Source organism: Bactrocera latifrons, unplaced genomic scaffold, assembly GCF_001853355.1.
Source record: "Bactrocera latifrons isolate USDA-ARS-PBARC rearing strain unplaced genomic scaffold, ASM185335v1 scaffold_72, whole genome shotgun sequence".
In the NCBI taxonomy this organism is placed as follows: Eukaryota; Metazoa; Arthropoda; class Insecta; order Diptera; family Tephritidae; genus Bactrocera; species Bactrocera latifrons.
In genome coordinates, this window is record NW_017537401.1 from 580031 (window position 1) to 600898 (window position 20868).

General features: G+C 36.5%; 4 protein-coding genes across 7 annotated transcripts in view; 3 read left to right on the top strand and 1 right to left on the bottom strand.

The window, feature by feature from the left end:
• Positions 1 to 2141, top strand: part of LOC108976050 (conserved oligomeric Golgi complex subunit 3) — a 3691-nt gene extending 1550 nt beyond the window's left edge. Inside the window, exons 4-8 of the mRNA XM_018944962.1 lie at positions 74 to 213; positions 282 to 572; positions 639 to 817; positions 884 to 1462; positions 1523 to 2141. Coding sequence (XP_018800507.1) covers positions 74 to 213; positions 282 to 572; positions 639 to 817; positions 884 to 1462; positions 1523 to 1918 — 1585 coding nt within the window. The 3' untranslated portion in view covers positions 1919 to 2141. The remainder of the gene's footprint in view (positions 1 to 73; positions 214 to 281; positions 573 to 638; positions 818 to 883; positions 1463 to 1522) is intronic.
• Positions 2142 to 3291: 1150 nt separating this feature from the next.
• On the bottom strand, positions 3292 to 13118 carry LOC108976069 (CD109 antigen). Of its 4 annotated transcripts, none has more exons than XM_018944985.1 (9): positions 12967 to 13118; positions 10088 to 10991; positions 9388 to 10025; positions 7012 to 9299; positions 6106 to 6924; positions 5070 to 5263; positions 4834 to 5008; positions 4661 to 4766; positions 4349 to 4560 (listed from the first exon to the last, which is right to left on the bottom strand). In XM_018944985.1, the coding sequence occupies exons 2-9, from the start codon at positions 10969 to 10971 to the stop codon at positions 4349 to 4351; spliced, it is 5316 nt and encodes a 1771-aa protein (XP_018800530.1). In that variant the 5' UTR covers positions 10972 to 10991; positions 12967 to 13118. The 4 variants fall into 4 exon arrangements, with proteins under 4 accessions (XP_018800532.1, XP_018800530.1, XP_018800531.1 ...); XM_018944986.1 differs by lacking the exon at positions 12967 to 13118 and adding an exon at positions 11064 to 11074; XM_018944987.1 differs by lacking the exon at positions 12967 to 13118 and having other exon boundaries at positions 3292 to 4560; positions 10088 to 10971.
• Positions 12620 to 18521, top strand: LOC108976047. The gene is made up of 3 exons (XM_018944948.1): positions 12620 to 12623; positions 14084 to 14365; positions 18421 to 18521. The coding sequence occupies exons 1-3, from the start codon at positions 12620 to 12622 to the stop codon at positions 18438 to 18440; spliced, it is 306 nt and encodes a 101-aa protein (XP_018800493.1). The 3' UTR covers positions 18441 to 18521.
• A 189-nt stretch (positions 18522 to 18710) lies between these two features.
• The window catches only part of LOC108976061 (neuroplastin), a 38662-nt gene continuing 36504 nt past the window's right edge, over positions 18711 to 20868 (top strand). Inside the window, exon 1 of the mRNA XM_018944971.1 lies at positions 18711 to 18793. Coding sequence (XP_018800516.1) covers positions 18730 to 18793 — 64 coding nt within the window. The 5' untranslated portion in view covers positions 18711 to 18729. The remainder of the gene's footprint in view (positions 18794 to 20868) is intronic.

Consider the following 20868-nt stretch of genomic DNA (forward strand, 5'->3'; position numbering starts at 1 on the left):
TCACAATTTTTAGTGTTTCCTTATTATTATTATTATATTTGATTTTTTTTGTAAAATTATTTTTATTTTCTAGCACTTATTTGGAGGGACTTTGCACAATATTGTATGACACAATGCGTCCCTTCATTATACACATTAACCACTTGGAAACTTTGGCAGAAATTTGTTCCATTTTACGCATAGAAATGCTTGAGGAGCACGTGCAACAAAACCGTAAGTTATTTTCCATACTTCAAACATTGTTTGAAAATTTTACTAAAAAAAAATTATTTTCGAAAAAGCTGGCGCACTGGAAGCTTTTGCGAACACTGCAAATCAACTACTTCAGGATGTTCAGGAGCGTTTGGTGTTTCGTGCGCATCTTTATTTGCAATCGGACATTTTAAATTATAATCCATCAGCTGGCGATCTGGCTTACCCAGATAAGCTGGAAATGATGGAGAGCATCGCTTTGTCTCTACAGGACACGCAGCATATAAGACGTTATGATTCGCGTTCATCGCTTAATTCGAGCATTTCAAGTGCAATAGAAACGGAAAGCATCGACACCGTAAATCGACAACGAAACATAAGTAAATTAACAAAATCAAACGTATGAGGTGCATAATTACTAATAATATACAATATACATTTGACAGACTCTTCTCCTGCCGACCTCCATGGCATGTGGTATCCAACCGTACGCCGCACATTGGTTTGTCTTTCACGCTTGTACCGCTGCGTAGATCGTCCCATATTTCAAGGACTCTCTCAGGAGGCACTAAAACTCTGCATCCAAAGTGTCTCCGCTGCAGCAACGAAAATTTCCGCAGCCAAGGTATGAAACATTTTTATATACCTATACTCTAATTCTACACTAATGTCTCTTATAACTAAACCATAGACTCCCATAGACGGCGAACTTTTCGAAATAAAGCATCTCCTTATTTTGCGCGAGCAAATAGCGCCTTTTCGTGTCGATTTCACCATTAAAGAGACATCGTTGGACTTCAGCAAGGTGAAGACAGCAGCATTTGGCCTGCTACAAAAGCGCAAACAGCTCTTCTCAATGGGCAGCAATAATGCGCTACTCGAATTTTTGCTTGAGGGCACGCCACAAATTAAGGAGCATTTGTTGGACTCGCGTAAAGAAGTCGATCGTCATCTGAAAATGGTGTGCGAACAATTTATAAAGGATGCAGTGCAAATGCTTGTTTCGCCCATTTTAAAATTTCTAGATAAAGCGCAAACGCTCTTACAAACTAAAGATAACAAAGGTGGTGGAAATGAAAAAGATGGAACAGCCACGACAAAAGTGAACTACGCTTTAAGACAGAGCGCGTGGGCGAGCCCACAGCAAATTAGCAGTGTAATTCAAGAGACACAGCGTCTAATAAAGAATAAATTGTCGTCACTACAACGTTCCATGCAACTCTACTTAAGCAATCGCGATACAGAGTTTATAATCTTTCGTCCGATACGTGTAAGTATTGGTTTACTGAATCGCTAAGTGTACAACATATTTAACCTTACATTTCGACAGAATAACATCATTCAAACATTCGTCAAACTGGAGCAATTGCTCTCCACAAATGGTTTCAATAACGACGATATGACCATCACCGGTTGTCCAACAGCCGAGCAGGTGTCTATATTATTGTCCAGCGCAAGCATTCTAGCCACAGAAGGTATTGTGAACTTCTCAGCGGCGACGCGCAAGACCAGCACCTCTTCGAACGAGGAAGCGGCGCAAGCGAGACGCATAAGCTTCGAGAAGCGTGTGTCGTTTGAGGGCGGTGTTACGCCGCTAGCGACCATGGAAAATCTACCCGAAATGCCCGAATCCGGTTCCTCAGCAGCCTCGCCTGCGCCGACAACGCTTTCAGAGCCAAATGATAATGACACAACTACAACAGCGGAAACGGAAGCTATTGTGTAGCTCATTTCGTAAGCGTTCAAACCGTTAGTTTCATATGTCATATATAGTGAAGGAACTTCACGCGAAAAACACAAACGATAGGAATGCAAAACAAAATCTTGATTTATATTTACTATTACTTAGTTCACATATGTTATTGCCTAACTTTAATCTTAAAGCAAAAAAAATTATATTCCATGTGTCACCCACTTATATGTATTAATAAAATAATAATATACCTATAGTGAAATGTATCCATGTATAACATAAACAATCATTAAGAGGTTATGTCCACTGCAAATCAGAAAAACTATATTTTTTAATTTTTAGAATCCCGTTTTTTTAGAAAGCACATTTACAGTATTGAATATGTTTTAATAATCTGCGATTAATTCCGATAAAGTTTTTGATATGGCACGGGATCAAGTCCACGAACATCTTCGAAATCGGAAAGGAGACATTTTTAATACGGCCTGGGACTGTCTACACGGCAGATATCTGTTGCACAACAATAAGAGGATCTTCCGAAGAATTCTCACAACGGCCGGTTCTACGTTACCGGAATTGTCCCCGACTCTATCCATATAAAAACTGTTATTTGGAGGATCTAATAATAAGAATCTTCGAAAAAGGTGGCTGTCGACAAGGAAGCTTTTTCTGCTTAAAATTATCTCGTATCCTATAATCAAAAAAAAACCTATTACGGATTCAGGTAATGTTCGAAGAACAAGTTAGAATTTTGATTTTCAAAAAATGGCACTTTTCCAAAAAAAAAATGTTTTTTTTTCACATCAGATGTCTTAAAAAATCGAAATGTTATCAAAAATTGTTCCAGCCATGTGCGACTAGGCTCACATCCGGATTAGAAAGACCTCAAGTCCTTTCACTTCCGGCGAAATTAGAGTTATCGGACGATAAGACTGCCCTAGGTTAACAAGCTATCCAGGTTACAATAGTGGGACCATCCTTTCGTTTTTCCACATATCGGGCATGTGAAGGGTAGTCATTGACAAATTGTGGACCTGGGTGAGATGCACCCATCGAGCCTATGTGTTTCAGCATCAATATATTTATTCCTTCTTGGTCGATGGATCTCAATGCCCTTGATTTGTTAATGGCACTCTAAACTTCTTCGTCACAATAGGACATGCTTTTGACAGTATTCCAAAGGATGTTCACTCCGGCGGAGACAGTACAATGCCAACACTTTTTTGGCCACCTTTAAGTGTTTCGATGACAGTTATATTAGCAGGGTCTGGATAATCGTTATAACAACAAAAGAAACAAAAATGTACTATCTAATCGTCAGGTCTACGTTAACGGAACGGTCCCGAAATTTTATCCGGCCAAGGGCAGCATTCATGTTTTCTGCCGCTACAACAACAAAAAGTATATTTTTTCTAATATTAGTGAAAAAAGTTAAATTTTTATTTATTCATTCGATTTTTCACATAAAAAGGACGGATACAATTATCGCTTATAAAACATGTCTTATAAAAGCTTTTCGTTTGCAAATTGTTTGCTTAACATTTCTTTGTATGTAGTAGTGTGTGTATATGGTATATAAATTACATATACTTTTTACAGTGTCAACTTAACATCGGTTTAATTAGTTATTCATACATGTATATGTATGTGTATGTAAGTTTTATGCAGTTGTGTGTTTATAAGACCATGTACGTTACATAACTTATTGCTACTGTAGATTTCATACTTTTTTGTTTTCAACAATACAAACTTCAATATAAAAAAAGACGGTTAATCGAATAAAATTGATTAACCATTTATGACTTTAGTACAAAAAGTACACTTTTCCTTGCAATGATATGCGCTAAGACACTTTAGTAATCGAGATTCGCTGCAAATGCTATTGTTTAATATCAGCTATTTTAGCTTTGTACATGTGAGATTTTCTGTTTTTTACTTAACATACAATAATTATTGGTTTCATTTTTCATGCGTTTTAATCATATTTTAAGACTTTCAACTAAAGTAAATCGTAGTTTAAAAATGCACTACACTAACACAAACAAAAAGTTTCTAAAATATAGTTAATTGGTAGCAAAATAAGAGACGGCGCCACAGTGTTGGACGGAATACGTTTGCTGAGCTCTGCGCTGGCAATTAAGCTGCATCAAAAAAATAAAACTTATATCGACTTGGTAACTCACATATAAATTAGATTCGAGGGTACAATAAGGCTAATTGAGCCAATCTATTATACATATTTGTCTTTTCTAGCTTAACTATGCATTTACTCATGTATGTATGTAATTTGTGAACACATTAAAAAATAAAATTTAAATACGATTGCGGAAAATTTCAAGAATACGTTTCTAAACTAAAATTTTCAAAATTCAAATTCAAATTATGGAAGTGAAAGAACTTTAAAGAGAAGGCACAAAAGTGTTTGTTGTGTGTTTTTTTTTTTTCAAATATGGCATATGCGCACTAGGTGAGTAAATGTAGACAATTCAAAACGATATGCATTCGACTGCGCATCAGATAAATAAATACGCTGAAGAACACTAGTGACACGGACATTGTGGCGCGCCAGCCCATATTGTAAATCGAACAGTAGGGGCATTGCGAACTGCCGCACACCTCGCAGATGTTCAGCAAATATGTAGGCAAGGCGTCGAATATAGACTCGTTGAAGCGTTCTAAAAAGCACAAAGAAAGAAAAATACATTTTAACCGTTACTTAGTTTGCTCGAAAAATAATTATAGCATGCTATATAGAATATTTTAGCTATTACTCACCAGGCGCATAATAATCATAGACGCGTATGGGCAGGTAGCGCGACATATTCGCCACTGGGTACCAGCGTTCGATGGTGAAGTTGACGCAAATGTCTTCGTGGTCGAGCTGTGTGTATTTAAGTAAAACATATTCAAATAATATATCCATAAACTTGTGGGGTCAAAAGACTTACATAGTCAAAGTAGAAGATGACTTTTTGATGCGAATATTTAGCGCGTCGCAAATTGCGCACGCGATTGCTCAGCACATAATGATCGAGTCGCTGCTGCTGTATCCAATAGCCGGTGGGAATGGCGACATCCAGCACTGCCATGCCAGAGCGTTCCGATTCGCGTGTGTTGACCCAACTAAAAAGTGAATCGAGATTTTTGCAGTGATTAAATAAAGACATTTCGTTTATGGTCTTACTTTTGACAAGCAATGTAGGATATGTGCGACTGATTTCTGCCGTGGAAAATGGCGCGGGTGTGCAGGCCGAAGGCTGGCACTGGCGGTTTTGTTTGGAATTTCTCTATGTCCACGTTGTATTGCACATGCATTTGTAATATCGCATAACCGGCGCCCTTAGCTTGCACTTTAACTGTTCCCCAGGATTCCGGTATCTGTTACAAAAAGAACATAATTTAGTTAAAAAAAAAAAAAAATGTTAACTTCGGCTGCAGTGAAACTAGTATACTCTTTACAAATTTAGAAGTTATCATACAAGAACTTAATTTATATCGTTCAATTTTTTAAATTTTATTTCGTTTCATATGTTACAGTAGTCCGATCTGAAAATTTTTTAGACGTATTGTAACGCTGCCTTCGATAAGAATTCATGTATAATGTTATCAAAACAAGACAAATAAAAATATTTTTTATACAAGAAATTGTTTTCAATTGTTTAGTTTGTATGGCAGCTACATATATGCTATTATATAGTACTCTGATCTCGAAAATTTTTTATATCATACCGTTAACTCGGAAAACTATCTGTGCCAAATTGCATCAAGATACCTCTACAAATAAAAATGTTTTTCATACAAGAGCTTAATTTAGTTCATTCAATTTGTATGGCAGCTATATGTTATGGTGGTCCGATCTGAAAAATTTCTTCGGATATCGTAATGCTGCCTTAGAAACTAATACATGTAAAATTTCGTGAAGATATCTCGATAAGCAAAAATGCTTTTAAACTTAGTAGTCCGATCTGAAAAATTGTTTCGGATATCGTAATGTTGCCTTAGAAAGTAATACAGGTTAAGTTTCGTGAAGATATCTCGATAAATAAAAATATTTTCCATATAAGAACTTAATTTCGAACGTTCGGTTTGTATGGAAACTATATGCTATAGTGATCCGATCTGAAAATTTTTCTTTTGAATGCGTTAACGCTGTCATGTCAAATTTCATGAAGAAGACACAGAGCAAAAAAAATATCTATATTTTTTGGACAATAACGCACCTCAATGGACTGCAGTTGCGCCAAATTTGTGTCATCAATGTGGAGCGCTTGTATTTTGCCGCCTTGCGATGAAGCTTCCACCTCAACGGTCAACGAGGACACTTCACGTATACGCGAATGCACGGTGTACTCAACCAGCGCACGTAAAGCTGCACTCGTATCTTGTGTGGACGCCCAGCCACCATCGTTTAGACGCTGAGCATTCAACCAGCGCACGATCGGATCCACTATGAATTCACGCCGCGACACATAAACCAACAAAGCATACGCCGTCGTTTCGATATTCAAAGCGTCAAACTCGTACGGTAGACGCGGCAGTGAGAACCATTTTTGATTTTCTAATTTCTTTGGCGGTTGCGGCACCTCTTTACTACCCCAGTACATGAAATCGCCTATCACGCGTGCATGTCGCCGCAGTATGGAAAATACATGCTCGGCCATTGGTGATTTGCAGAGTAACAGCGCATATGCGGTTATGGCAACGTCATATGGTTCCTCAGTGTCTTCCAAAAATTGCATATTACGCTCGATCCACGATATGGCGCGTTGTTGGGCGAGAGCAACGCGTGCACCCAACGAACCAGAAAGATCTTTAACCGAAGCCAATGTGATTAGCACATGCGATGTTAGTGTTATATTGCGGTTTTGTAGGCTGGTATTATTTGCGAAATTCGTTCGATTCATTTTGCGATCGGGCAACCAGGTGACTTCGTAGAAGGCGCCTTCCGGTGTTTGATGTTGTAACAGCCAGCGCATATTTTTATCAATAATGGTCGAATCAATCCAAATAAAGTTTTCCCATTCATAGAATGAAGCTTCCTGTTAGTGAAATTAGACAAATAGTTATAAATCAGTTATACGCTTAAAATATAGATAGATAGATAATAATGCGACAATGGCACTCACCTGGAACACGCGCACACAGTACGCTGTCAACCACACTGAAGATGCCGAGTTGTTCCAATCCGAACGGAAAAGGGAGAAAGAGCCATCCGCACGCATGAAACTCAACTGTCGCTGATAAGCAATATTCATGTGATAGAAAGCGTGTTTCTCTGTCGTTTTGTTACGTTGATTAATCAAACGCATGTACATGATAGTGTACAGATTGGCAGCGAACGAGAAGGCGTTCTGTTCCGCAGATTCCATTGGTAAGTAAAGTAGCGAGGTTGCATTCACCGGCATTGTGGGGAAAATCGGACCCACCACATCGCCCACAACCGATATACGTGCACGATTGGAGCCGTAAACAAAGTAACGGTCTACTTGATAGGGAATTTCCGGTGTTTGCGTTATGTTCACATGCATATATTCCAGCACATAGGCGCGATTTGATAGATCAAGCAGTATGGATTGATGGCGGTACTGGGGCAAGCCGTCCGATTCGACATGAAGACGACGTGTGATGGTATCAGTACCAAGCAGCGTAGCAACATGCAATGTCACATCAACGTCGCCCAACTTCTGCGGCACAACCGGTACATAGACAATAGTAGTGCCCTGTGCCTCCAAATAGATAAAGAATTGGTGCTCGCCAAATGATGTCCGTGGATTGTAGGAACGAACTATACCATTTTCCTCAACATGTACAAACTTGTAATCTTTGCTGCCATGCAACACTACAGTCGCCTCAATAGGTGTGGTCATATAATTGAAGACTGTCACACGTATGCCAACCTGTTCGCCTTGCCTGCAATGTTCTGGCATCTCGACATTGATGAAGAACGGTTGCACGCCCACATATTCGATTGCCTTATTCAACATACCGAAGCCTTTGGATGGACTCACACTGAATGCGCTCACCATCCAATAGGCCGGCCGATCTGGCACCTCAACATTGAAGATATAACGGCCGTGTGGACCAATATTTACATCCTTCCATAGCCAAACATTTTCATAGTGCCGCAAAATGCGATTAAAGCGATATTTACGATAATTTAAAAGCTCAGTGTCATTGCGCACGCGACAGCCGATCTCATCGGTGCCGTCGTCACAATCGAATAAACCGTCACATTGCTTATTCAGCGGATAGCAACGTCCCGAAAGGCATTCGCCATAGCCGAGTGTGCGATTACAGGTGTCGAAACGACGTGGTACATACCCATCGGTAAATACGATTAGGCCACTGTAGGCAAAAGTGCGATTCGCATCAATACCAAACGAGGAGGCGGGGAAGTAAACAAGCTCATCAGGGGTGCCAGCATGTGTATGCCAGACATGTTTGTAAGTGCCATTGGTTTGCTCATCAAATGAAGACATTTTTGTAACTATTTTGGCATAGGTCAACTCGTTGCCCGCTTGCATTGTGTAAAAAGCGCTGTCGATGCCTGAAAGGCCAACATATGAACCGGGTTCACCGAATATGGCAACCTCCACTTTTTCACCAGTTCGCGCCTTACGATTGTTGATGTACACGGTGAAATTATTACGAGATATGCCGTTAACTGGGAATGTGAGCGAGTCCGCAACTATTTGTCCAGCAAGTGTAATCTTCCAAACAACAATTGTAGCCATTGGCGCCATCTCAGCGCTCAACACAACCGCAATGGTGCGTATACCCTCTGTTATTGTCTCACGATCATTCATTAGGATCACACCCTTCGACATGATCAGATAGTTAAAGTCTTCCAGATAGAAATTCGTGCGTATGTGGAAGATGATATATTCTCCAACGACAGGCGTGTCCGTGCTAGTAGAAACTTTGATATGTTGATTCCGAGGTGAATAGTGTGAGACCATGAGAAGTTCTGTTTGGGCACGTTCTCCACGTGGATCAACAAAACTCGCCTGTAATCGCATACGTTCCACACCATTTAGAAAATCACGTGACTGTGGGCGATCATCCAGTTGTAAATCGTTGCGTATGTCCACTTTCACCGCCCAAATGCCTGGGCTGGAGGCAGACATTTGTAGACGCGTAGCAGGCCATTCGCGTCGACCGCCGCTTTTGCTTTCTACAAACCCGGTCACATCCATAACGGCTGCTCTCAGCAGATTCTCATCAATTGGTGAACCATCATGATATTCTACAGCCAAATAGGCGGTGAACGGCATAGCTGGTTTGAAAACCTGTGGAGACTCGCCTAAAAAGGCCACACGTATGCTGGAATTATAGATGCGAGCAATGGCGTAACCCGATATCACTTCATCATAGAATTTCTCGCCAACTGTAGCTGTGATCAATACTTCCATTCCTGTATTGTGAAATTAAAAACGAGACATTGTAATGGAGTGCAAAAAATAAAATAAAAATTGTGAATGTGAATATGAAAAGCAACTCACCCGCCAAATTGGGTACCAAAACTTCCAATTCCCGTATTGGCCACTTGAAATCGAATGTTCCATTAAAATAACGCAAAAACGGTAGAGTTTTCCTATAACTATTAGTCCAAGAGTCATATGTCTCCGCCACGTCCGGCTTCCGCACCCAGAACGGCCACTCCTCCTCAAATTCATAGTGACGTTCAACCACATATTGATTTCGATAGAGCATATCTTGATTACGATTAACATCCTCCGGTGTCGGTACTGGACTATATTGATTATAATACATTTGTTGTTGGTGTTGTATATGCCGTGCAGCTTCTTCGGTGGGCGAACGACCCAGACGGAACTTTTCATTCAAAACCTGATTACTGAAGTACCCTATAGGCCGAATAGTAGCTTTCAATGTAAGATTGCCACGTACTGGATGACCACTAGTGAAATTGGCCATAACACGTCCGTGTATAAAGGGATCGGTAGTGAAGAAAAATGCCGGCATTGTTACATTAACTTCAAATCGGGTCTGATAATATTCTTCCACACTGAAATGTCCTTCTTCCACCTGTCCTTGTGCAATAACACGTACGGTCCACTCACCGAAAGTCGGCTGATCAGACAGTTTGTACTCCAAAGAAACAGAGCCAAGATTTGATTGACTGTAATATAGAAAAACATTGTTTATTATAAACTCAAATTTCAATTTGAATCTTTTTTGTACCGTGATATCCAGCGTCGCACAATATGTCTGTTTGGATCCATCATGTAAACATCAACTGCACTATCGAAACCTTTCAACTCGGTAGTAATCGGTATTGTACGGAAGCGCACCGTTTCGCCTTGCATGTATAACGGTTTATCAGTTTGTATGAATATACTCATCGAGCGTTGTGAGAAGTCCAGTCGTGTTTCATTTAGGAATGCCAGACCACCAAAAATGTCCTGATAAAAGCCCTCTACTCGCAGCTTGTATTCTCCAGCCACGCTAGTTGGTGGCACACGCATAAGCATGGTCTCAGGCACACCCACTTTCACATCCTTGGAATCACCACTTATTTGCACACCATCGCACGAAATACTAGCATGCACCGTAACTGGGTACTGAGCACGCAATATAGATACGGCCACTTTATAGATAAGACCGGGTCGTACCATACGCGATGATACAATGAAATAAGTCGGCTCTCGTGAGTGGAAAGATTCAAGGAAAGTGGCCTTAACATTGTATGACGTTTTACCACGGCCGAAATTCAAGTCTTCATCAGTGCCGTAGCTAGTTTTTGGACGCTCATCATTTGGCAAATCATTGAAGTTATCTGTGCGGTAACGAGTATTTGTATTTTGATTGAGATTAGGGTTATAAGCATCAGTATTGAAGCGTTGATTCGCATCGTCGTATCCTTGAGAACCTGGGAAGGAATTTTGTGGATTATTTTGGTTGAACGTCTGTGATTGCTGTTGTTGCTGGGTGTTGTAATAAGTATCCTGCTGCGCAACTACTGCGCTTGAATTCCACAAGAGCGTAAGAAGCACAGCCGTGAAGACATATTGTTTCAGTGGCGGCAAAAAGTACATGTCGCATAGCGATATCCCTTTGGGACTCATTGAGATTTCTCTATAGTGTTCTGCAAGTGAAATAATTAGGATTATAAATTAAGTTTAATAATATTATTCCTGAAGGGTTATACGCCACTCACTTATGTGAATAACTTAGGACGACTAAAGAACTATTTTAAATATTTAGTGTAGTGCAAGCTTACAAATCGAACTGTACTGTATCATACATATGAACATGTTCAAAAACGACATGCACAGTGGAGCACACACATGTGAACAGTAAAAAAAAATACAATTCGTACAAACAAAATATGTATAATGTTAATTTCAGCCAACAGAAATATATTTGAATAATAATATATTTCAATATTATTTAAACTTAGTAAACAAAAGATAATTAAAGAATAATGAAAGTTAAGTTAACATGAAATTCGAATTTTTAAGTTTTTTAAATCCATCTAAACAGTCGCTGTTTCCGAAACACTGCGTCGTATAGCCTCAAATCCAACACACTCTAAAATTAGTGCGTGTCGATGCCAAATTCTCTACAGGCTGATGCGTGTTAGGCGCGTTGATACGAACAACTGGATGCCTTTGGATAATAGCTGTTTCACCGTCGTAAAAAAGAAAAAAAAACCTATTGAGAAATCAGAACATTTTGTGTATTTATAGAGTTCATTTCAGCGGACGGAAAGTCAATGGACTAATGATTTACGTAATATAGGCTTTAAGAATTGCGAAAGGGCAACCACAACAATAGTGATTGATTAATATAAATACACAAATATTGTATATGTTCTGTGTATTTATTCTGTCAGACGTTGTTTCAAAGCGGATAATCAAATTTCCATGTAGACCAAACAATCAAATTTTATTTTCAGAAGTAATAAAATATGTAAGTGTGCTGCTATTTTTTGATTTATACATAAACTATTAATCAATTGTGTTGTAATTTTTCATGAATAAATAAAACTCCATAATCTGACTACTTAAACGACCCAATTTGTTAGTTTAGGGGTTATCAATTGATACCTTTGGGGTTATCTGTACGCATTTTTAGTTACAGTTCACATTTTCCAATAAATGTAAACCGAAATGCAAATGCAAATGAATTTTTTTTTTTGGATAGCGGTGTTAGGTAATTTTTGAAAGCCGACGGATTAAATTTCAAAATAATGCGGCTGCAGCTACTATCTATCACAATACGGATGTTGTTTACGCACCACTACATTTATACATATATAGCTATATGCATGCAAAGATTATCAGATGCATTTCATGTGCTCTATGACACTTGACTAGCTATCTCAGCTAGTTGGAGTGTTGCAATAGTTACACATGCAACCAAAATTACTGCATGGCAAACAAAAACTGCTGTCGCGTGCGCATTGAAGCGATCGCTGTGGATATATAATACTGCATATTTGCAATATATAGTAAGAACTTACTGCTTCCTATTATTTACATAAATTCATTCAATATTTATTGTTGTAGCACCTACCGCTTTTCATACATATATAGTTCATACTTTTCACCCCTTTTATATGAATCATGATATGAATTAATTAATGAAGGGCGCACGTCCAGGGGCCAAAGCGTAATGACCAAACTGGTTGGCTGGTAGGTGAAGTGGAAATGTAATTGCAAACCTTTTCATTTTAATATTCGAATTAACTAAGGGGAAATTGTAAAAAATATGGGTATATGTCATATAAAAGATATCTACACAAACCGAAGCCATGAATTGCCACTATAATTCCACGAATTTCCCTGTGGTAGTGGTGATCACTGACACCTGCTACCACTTTTGCAGCATTCCTTTCCATATTTTCAAATTTTTTTCATTAGTATTAGACGATTTTTCATAAATATCTTATTGAGTTTGAGTGTTTCAAATATAATAACAAATTTCAATTTTTGGTCAACGCCCATGTGCCAACAACAAAGCTTTCAATTACAATAGCACTAACCAAAGGTATTTGTCAAGCCTGTCTTCGCCCGGGCGTTGTCAACAGAAATAGTTTTTAACTTAATTGCACTTACCTTATAATAATATATCCGTTGATTTAATAAGGTATTTACTTTCCCCACATTATTTGTAAACGAATTAATAACTAATATAAACCAAATTAATCGTAAAACAAATCAAAAATAACACATTAAATTCACAACGAACTACCGTGATGACAAACTAATGAATGCTATTTTCCCTCCCCCAACATAATCTAGTACAAATTTATCAGTCTACTACGTAAACGGTGTTGCCATTATCCCCATTTATTTTGATTAAAACAGGTGGAATGCCTCAATTACCAATTGGTATACGTTGCTCTTTAAACATGAGTTTCCAAAATGAGTATTTATTTTATATATTTTCTATAGATTTTCCAGGATTTGTAACTGAGCGTTTATTAAATGTAGTATTTTATCACGAAGCCTCTCAAATAAAAATGACGTATATTTTGGTATCACATTGTTCAATCACTCAAATATCAGATTTATTTAGAATATTTTGTAAACACAATTTTAAGCTGATTTCTTTATCAATTGTTGTTGATATTCCGAAAGGACATTTGATAAAAAATAAATAGTTTATTACAGGTTCTTGAAAATTTATTTGAATTAGTAGCAACTCTTTAATGAACAGTATTGCCGTCGCTTCGGTTATTTAAAACAGTACTCGTTACACAAAATCCAAACGTTTCACTGCAATCGGTACAAGGTTGATTTTGACAGTTAAATTATTACAACCCTGCGCACATCTAAGGTCACTCGCTGACTGAAGTGCGAGCGAAGTGAAAAATTCATCATCAATGGAAGAATAGAAGAAAATAAAATTCTGTATTCTGTGCTTAGGTAAATTCATAAAATAATTATAAAGTGCGAGGTGTATTGACGACGAATAGTTTGCCATAATGCAATAATTATGAACAACAGCGGGAAAATAAGAGTGCAGTGATGAGTTTAAGAAAAAAATGTGAAAAAATTTCTCGACGAGAAAAAATCGAAAAGTGAAAAGGCGAAGTGAATTGGAATTGAACGTGGATAGAAAAAAGAGGAACGTGGAAGGAAGGAAGCATTCGTAAAAAAGGATAAAGAGTAAGGTGAACGCATGAAAATGGCTATGAAATAAAATCATATTGAACAGGAGAGGATTAAGTAAAATTTGAATCGGATGATGAACAAGAAAATGAAATTTTTGTGAAGAAAGAACCACTACCATTCTGCAAATCCTCTTCTACCACCACAATCCACACTATACACTCTAGTACTCATACACCTGTACTAACCATACTACGAAAAATACCAACACAAAACGGAAAATTTGCTAAAGCAGGAAAACATAAGGGAACGGCAAAGAATTTCGTCATTGTCGTCCGTGGCCATCGGAGGAATTTTTTGCCCGTTCTCGTGTATCATCATTTTTCGTTTTCATCGTGGGGTTTGTGCCATTTTCCTTCGAAAGAAAAAAATCATTTCGTATGTTGTTCTTAACTTAGTTGCTGTTGTTGTACGATTATTGCATAAATGAGAATTGGGTATATCCCGTAAGGTAAAACAGAGTGTTTGTGCAAGTGTTTGTATATTTGGTATTTGGTTTACTACAGCCGACACATAAGATTGAAAGTAAGGTGGAGCTGATCTGTAAATTTGTAGGTGCTCCCCTTAATGGCCAAAATTCACCGCTATGGTTCTTTGCAAACGCTGCGTCCATAAACTAGCCCGGAGCACCTCAATTCTATTTTTGTTTTTGCCTGCGAGTTTAGTGAACAATTGGTTGTTCACAATTCGTTTTTTTATTCTCCAAAAAAATAAAATACAATATAGGTGAAGAAAATGCAACTAAAATGTGAGTGTAAGTGTTCTGTACAGAAATTGATCAATAGAAAGATTGAAGTATCACCACCGATTTCTTCGCTACCAATGACTAGCTCTTCTCCTGAGCCGTTAACTCGTGATTTGATTCACCGTTTAGTAATAGCGAACGAGCACATGCACACGCAAAGTTTACTTGACACCCATACATAGATAAACATTTAATACATAGTAACATATTGGCATCCGTCATCATCGCCTCACCCACAAATGCTGTCATTTGTGGCGCTCCTAGCTCGCCTGCATTTGTTTCTACTTTTATTACTATTGGAATGCAGTTTAATCTTGCATAGAAAAGTGTATAGAAAATGTGCATTGTCGGAGGCTGAATGGCTGGCTGACTTCATTTAAGCTTTAAGCTTGGTGATGGTACAACCTATTGCAATACTGCATCATTGTATGAGTTGAGCTATGACAAAGTACCAAGGAGCCAACAGCTAACCTCATCTCTTATTGTTTCATCTCGTTTTTCGCTTCAATCGCGTTGTCGTCAGTGGTTTACACTCGTGTCCAGCAAAAATAACGTCATCCATCTCGTATTCAGCAGTCATCAGTACAATGTAATGTGCCGAATGAGTGTATTGGTATATATGTATATGTATGTCACGTATGTGTCAATATGTGTTGTTAGTCAGTGTTTGGAAGTTTTGTCATAAACAAATCATGGAAGATTTTTGAAAACGTACGTTTGTGCTTTCGGAGTTGGTTTAAATTTGTGTACTTGTATGATGTGATCAATCAATGAAGTGTACTTTGGAGAACCAAGCGCTACTGTACGCTATGTAAAAAGATAATATGTTAACGGTTTTGTGGAACCAGAAATTTGTTTCCTCTCTTATTTTTAGATATTCCGTTATATCAATTCTACTAAAATCAATGTTATTATTAAAAGTTATTTCCAAAGTAGGGCAAAGTTCTACCGTGTTAATTTCACAGTAAAATAAATAATTAAAATTTTCCCTTAAACAATCTTGAGCTGGGGATAAAATCACTTACTCAAACATAGATAACTCTCTGAAGAATGAATAAAAATAAGTATGTTATGTTAGTTCAACGGCACTGACCGTAAATTTTCGCGCACCGAATTAAAGTTTGCCATACATAAAACATTCTTGGCGCCGACGCCTTTCGTCGTTATTGTCTACATCAGACACATTTATATATGGAGTTTAGAATAGGTGAACACGTGCCTGTATATTGCGCTAAGGTTTATTCCAAAGTAGTATACGTTGTTGCTATATGACCGGTCAACTAGTTATTTGTTCTTATATGTGCCGTTATATAAACGCTACAAATTTCTCACTTCGATTTCAATTACATTGCCGGTGATAATGTAACAGCTTTATAATGATCCGAACTGATAATCAATTGAAACAAGCAAACCTCGCAGAGACAACTTGCATGGCATTTGTATATTTAACTATATACCTGCAAATTAATTGAATAAATAAATTTTTTAGTTAACTAAATTTAGATAATAACGGTGTTTAACAGAGTAGAGCAAAAACACATATTTTAGACAAATATGTAAATACCGCACTGCGCAGCTTTGGCTATAATGACAAAGTTCTGGCATTTCTCTCGGTTTCCATCAGCCGATCCCCAATGAGTACATTGCGGATTATTTGCTCTTTACCTTGCTTGTTCGCTTTTCTGTGTTCTACCTTTGGTGCTCGCTAATCAATTGCAAGTCCGAGCTCGTGGCCTTTACGCCAGCAACTGCTAGCAGCTAGTGGCAACATGTGAGTATCGATGGCTGCTCACTACATAGCGTTTTTGGTCTTGATTAGTCGCTTTTTTGTGGTCGTTCGCGAATGTTGTGCTCGTAGCCGCTACCGTCATTGTCACCGCTGCAATTAGTTTTGGTTTTCAGTTAGTCATCGTGTCGCGACGTTATTTCTGTTTTTATAAAAATGTCTTGTTAGTGTAATATAAAATTTCTTGTAACATATTTACCGATAAAACAATCATAGCTTTATTTATCGTCATTCCATTTGCGTTATCGCTTCGCCGTCTTGTTTAAATAATCGACATAGAGGTATTTTTATGTGGCTACTACTTGTAATTTTCGTTGTCGTTGCTGATTTCGATTCCTTATTGTTGTCGTGTAGCGATTTTCAATTTGTGAAAACATTCTGTCAGTACTGTGCTCGTCGTTGTCGTGTCCGCCTGCTTTTTCGCTCATACTGGTACGGTTTCGTTTCCTCGTGCTTCCAAAAGCAAAAAAGTACATGCGTACATACTTACTATATATAATTATTATATATGTATATACATATATAAATTTAAATAAAAAAATTGAAATATGCCTATGTAGCATACGAAATCAGTGTGAACCGTGTAATCCAAGCAACATTTTAACATATAGTGCGTGCATATTAGCCTCTAGAGAGCTTTCACCTCGTGTTTCCACTCGCGCCATTTTTTCTTTCGTTCTGTACTTTAAGGTGACTGACGTTCAACAAATAGTGTATGCGCCTTTCCATTCACATTGTTTCTGTTTGTTATTTTGCGATCATACCGTGCATTTTTGCCATCTGATTGCTTGTTCGATATTTTAGGCGGATTTTGGCCTTAAATGTGCGATCTGTTGGTCATCCTGTGTTACTGTAATATATTGATTTGGTTGATAAAGCGATATTAAGAATGTACGAAATGATGAAGAGAGTATATACTTACATATTTATGGATGCAATTCAAATCGTGAAATTTTAAACAAAAATTATAAAATCTACGGGATTCGAAAAAAATACATTCTTTTTTATGAACTCTACAGGACTCGAGAAAAACAAATGCTTCCTTATAGCAGTATTATCATTGCCGTTAAAATACGGACGTATTTTGGCAGTATATGATTAATCGTGTGGTCTATTTTTGCCTATTAGCAGCCATCTTAAGGTCGTTCACTAAATATTTTGATTCTAAGATTTCCCCAAAGGATATGAAATCATTAACTATAACGAAATATATGTATATTATATATCACACACAAACACATGAAAAGAAAATAAGAAATTGAGTATAAATATAAAATGTTTCCTTTAAATAATATGCGCATTGTCTTTAGAGCAAAGGTTAAACATTTCATGTGTTATTCTTTTCTTTCTTTTAATTCTTTCGGGCGCTGACATTACTGTCATCATTGGCGACAAACGCCTACATATCTATATTGTATATATCTTGACCGATCGTCGTCATTCCCGCTGTTGCTGTTGCCGTCGTGATCGTCATTGCCGTCACTATTCGATTAACGATTCTTTGTTCTCACGAAATGCATTATTTGTTCTCTTTCAATTGTATTTACATATGTACAAATGCAGCTCGTTAAATTGCGGCGACGATTATTACGAAGACGATGATCAACTTTGGATTAAATATAGCAAATTAAGCGTTAATGAATTGCATCAATGTTAACCAACGTTTGATAACAAAATTAAAGCAAATACACGAAAGAGTTAAATATTTAATCACATAAAAATTTAAAAAAGTAAAATTGAAATTTAGAATTACATATATGCATCGTAGCAAGAGAAATTAAGCTGATAGTTAATTAAACTTACAATACAGGTCATCACTAATGCAAGAAAAGTAAATAACACCGATTATCTTACGACTATATAGCAACAACAGCAACAACATAAACAAGAAGATTATCTCGACAACTTTTAGCAAGAGTCAAAACAATAATTAAATTAAACAACAACAAAAATTAAAAAAAAAAACAAAAATCACCAACAGACGTGGCAGCAATATTTTCTAAAACAAAAAGAATAACAAGCAAATCATAACATCAACATAAACATCAACACCAGCTGCAGCAAGCAACTAATCAACATCAACAATAGTAGTTTAAAAGAATTGTAAAAAAATCACAATTGTTATAATTACAATAATAAGCGCAAAAGTACAAACCACGGATCAATACCAAAGATGGAGGCGAAATTCTTGGCAAGCGTTATTTCATTCCTCTCGATATTTTTAGCGATTTATGCTGGTGAGTACTGTTTGTCAAATTTACACACTGTTTAACCAATTAATTTGCATATAAAAAATATTATTATTCTTATTTCAACAAAAAATACGTTTATTAATATTTTATATGTATATGTTTTTTTATCTGTATAATATTTTAACATGTCTATATATTTTGACTATTCTTACTGTATACAAGTAAATACCTATATATTTAATATATTATTATTATTTAAGTACAACAAATTTACAAAAGTAATACTACATAGCAAATTGTCTTTAACCAAATACTTTTCAACACAACACAACTGTAAAGTGCAATAAGAAATAACACAACCACAATTAAAGTACATCCAACATACAGAACAGTTTCTATGTTTTACAGTATCCCTTTCTCTCAATCTCTCTATTTGTCTGTCGCATTTCTTACGTGTTCCCCTTGTTTCTTGTTTTTTTTTTTTTTATATTTTATTTTATTTTTTTTTATTAACCGAGTGTTTCCTAGTTCCATTACATGTCTACATTTCCTTGAATTTTCTGTTCTTATTTTGTATGCAGTTTGCCTCATTGTTGTGTACAATTACATATGTACGTGTACATATGTATGTCATATTTACATACAATTTTTTGTTTTAAATATACCGTAATTTTATTTTAATTTCAGTTTCACTTTCATTTGCACTTTCCCTAAACATGTTAATACCCAAGTGTATTCGCCTGTGTCAATGCGCACAAAGCGACAAAGACGAAAGCACGAAGACACTTGTTTTATCACCTAACCTTACATTACCGTTATATGTCATCTTATTCCAATCACTTTCAATGTTAGTTGCTCGTCACCAATTGTTCACGTTTCAACTGTCAAGCCGTGTATACAATTCTTAATATTGCATTCATATTGACAAATGCTCATATACAGTTATGAAATTCCAGTTGCAGGCGAAATAAATTAATTTAAGTTTAATTCGTGCAAAAACGGGCATGTGTTTATAAATTTTTGTGACGACACAGTTAAATTCTTTCTTATTGAAACCAGTAGTACAATAAAGTATGACTTCCTAAGACTGTTGTGTTAAATTTTCGCGAAGAAATATTAAACAATAAAAAAATAAATAAAAATAGGGTTGTAGTAGCATTTATTCAATCGTGTCTTGCTGAAAAATAGAATTCTGGTGCCATCAAAAAACTCAAGATTCAATCGTTAGTCTTCTAGTTTTCCGCAGGTAACCCCCTGAGTTTCCTTTATCGAAATTCAAATATTTAATTTTTTGGGAAAACTTTATGGGGAAAATGCGATTTTTTGCGAAAAGATCGGAAAATCTATTATTGTGAGATAAAAATTATTGAAATTAATTTGTCTAGAGGCATGAATTCCAGATAATTTTTGAGGTGTCTTGGAAAAGTCAATTCTTTTTTCTCAGTTATTTATTATCATTACAAAAATACAGCAAAAAACTTACAATTTTAAAAATAAAATTTCACTTGAATCTGACAAATCGTGACTACAGTTTCGAATTTTTTAAAATTAGAAAAGATTTAAATTTGAGGATAGGGACAGTTCCTGACATAGGTAGGTCTAAAAAAAAAAATAAAACATTTAAGAATTTCAGGTAATCATCCAAATCTGAGAAATCGTACATTGACTGCTTAGAATTTAAAAAAATAGTAAGAATTTAAATTTGATGTTATGGATAGTTCCAGACAGACGAGACTATAAAGAAGACTAAACGGAACTAAAAATTTATGGTAACGATCCAGTAGAACTTGAGAAACCGTGGAAACGACTTTTTTTTGCCTGTTTAGAATTTTTTTAAATTGTAAAATTATAAATCTTGTTGATTTGGATAGTTCCAGACATAGATAAATCTATAAGTAAGACTAAAAATATTCTAAAAATTTCAGGAACATCAGTTCAGTAAAACCGTAGAAATCGTGGATGCCACTTTTTTGACTGTCTTTTTTTTTAAATAGTAAAGGTATAAAATTGAGAATATGGATAGTTTCAGGAAGAAATTTTGAGTATCGTTTTGACAGTTTCTAAAAATTATTCGCTTTAATGAATAACCCCTAAAGTATTGAAAATTTAAATATCCTATC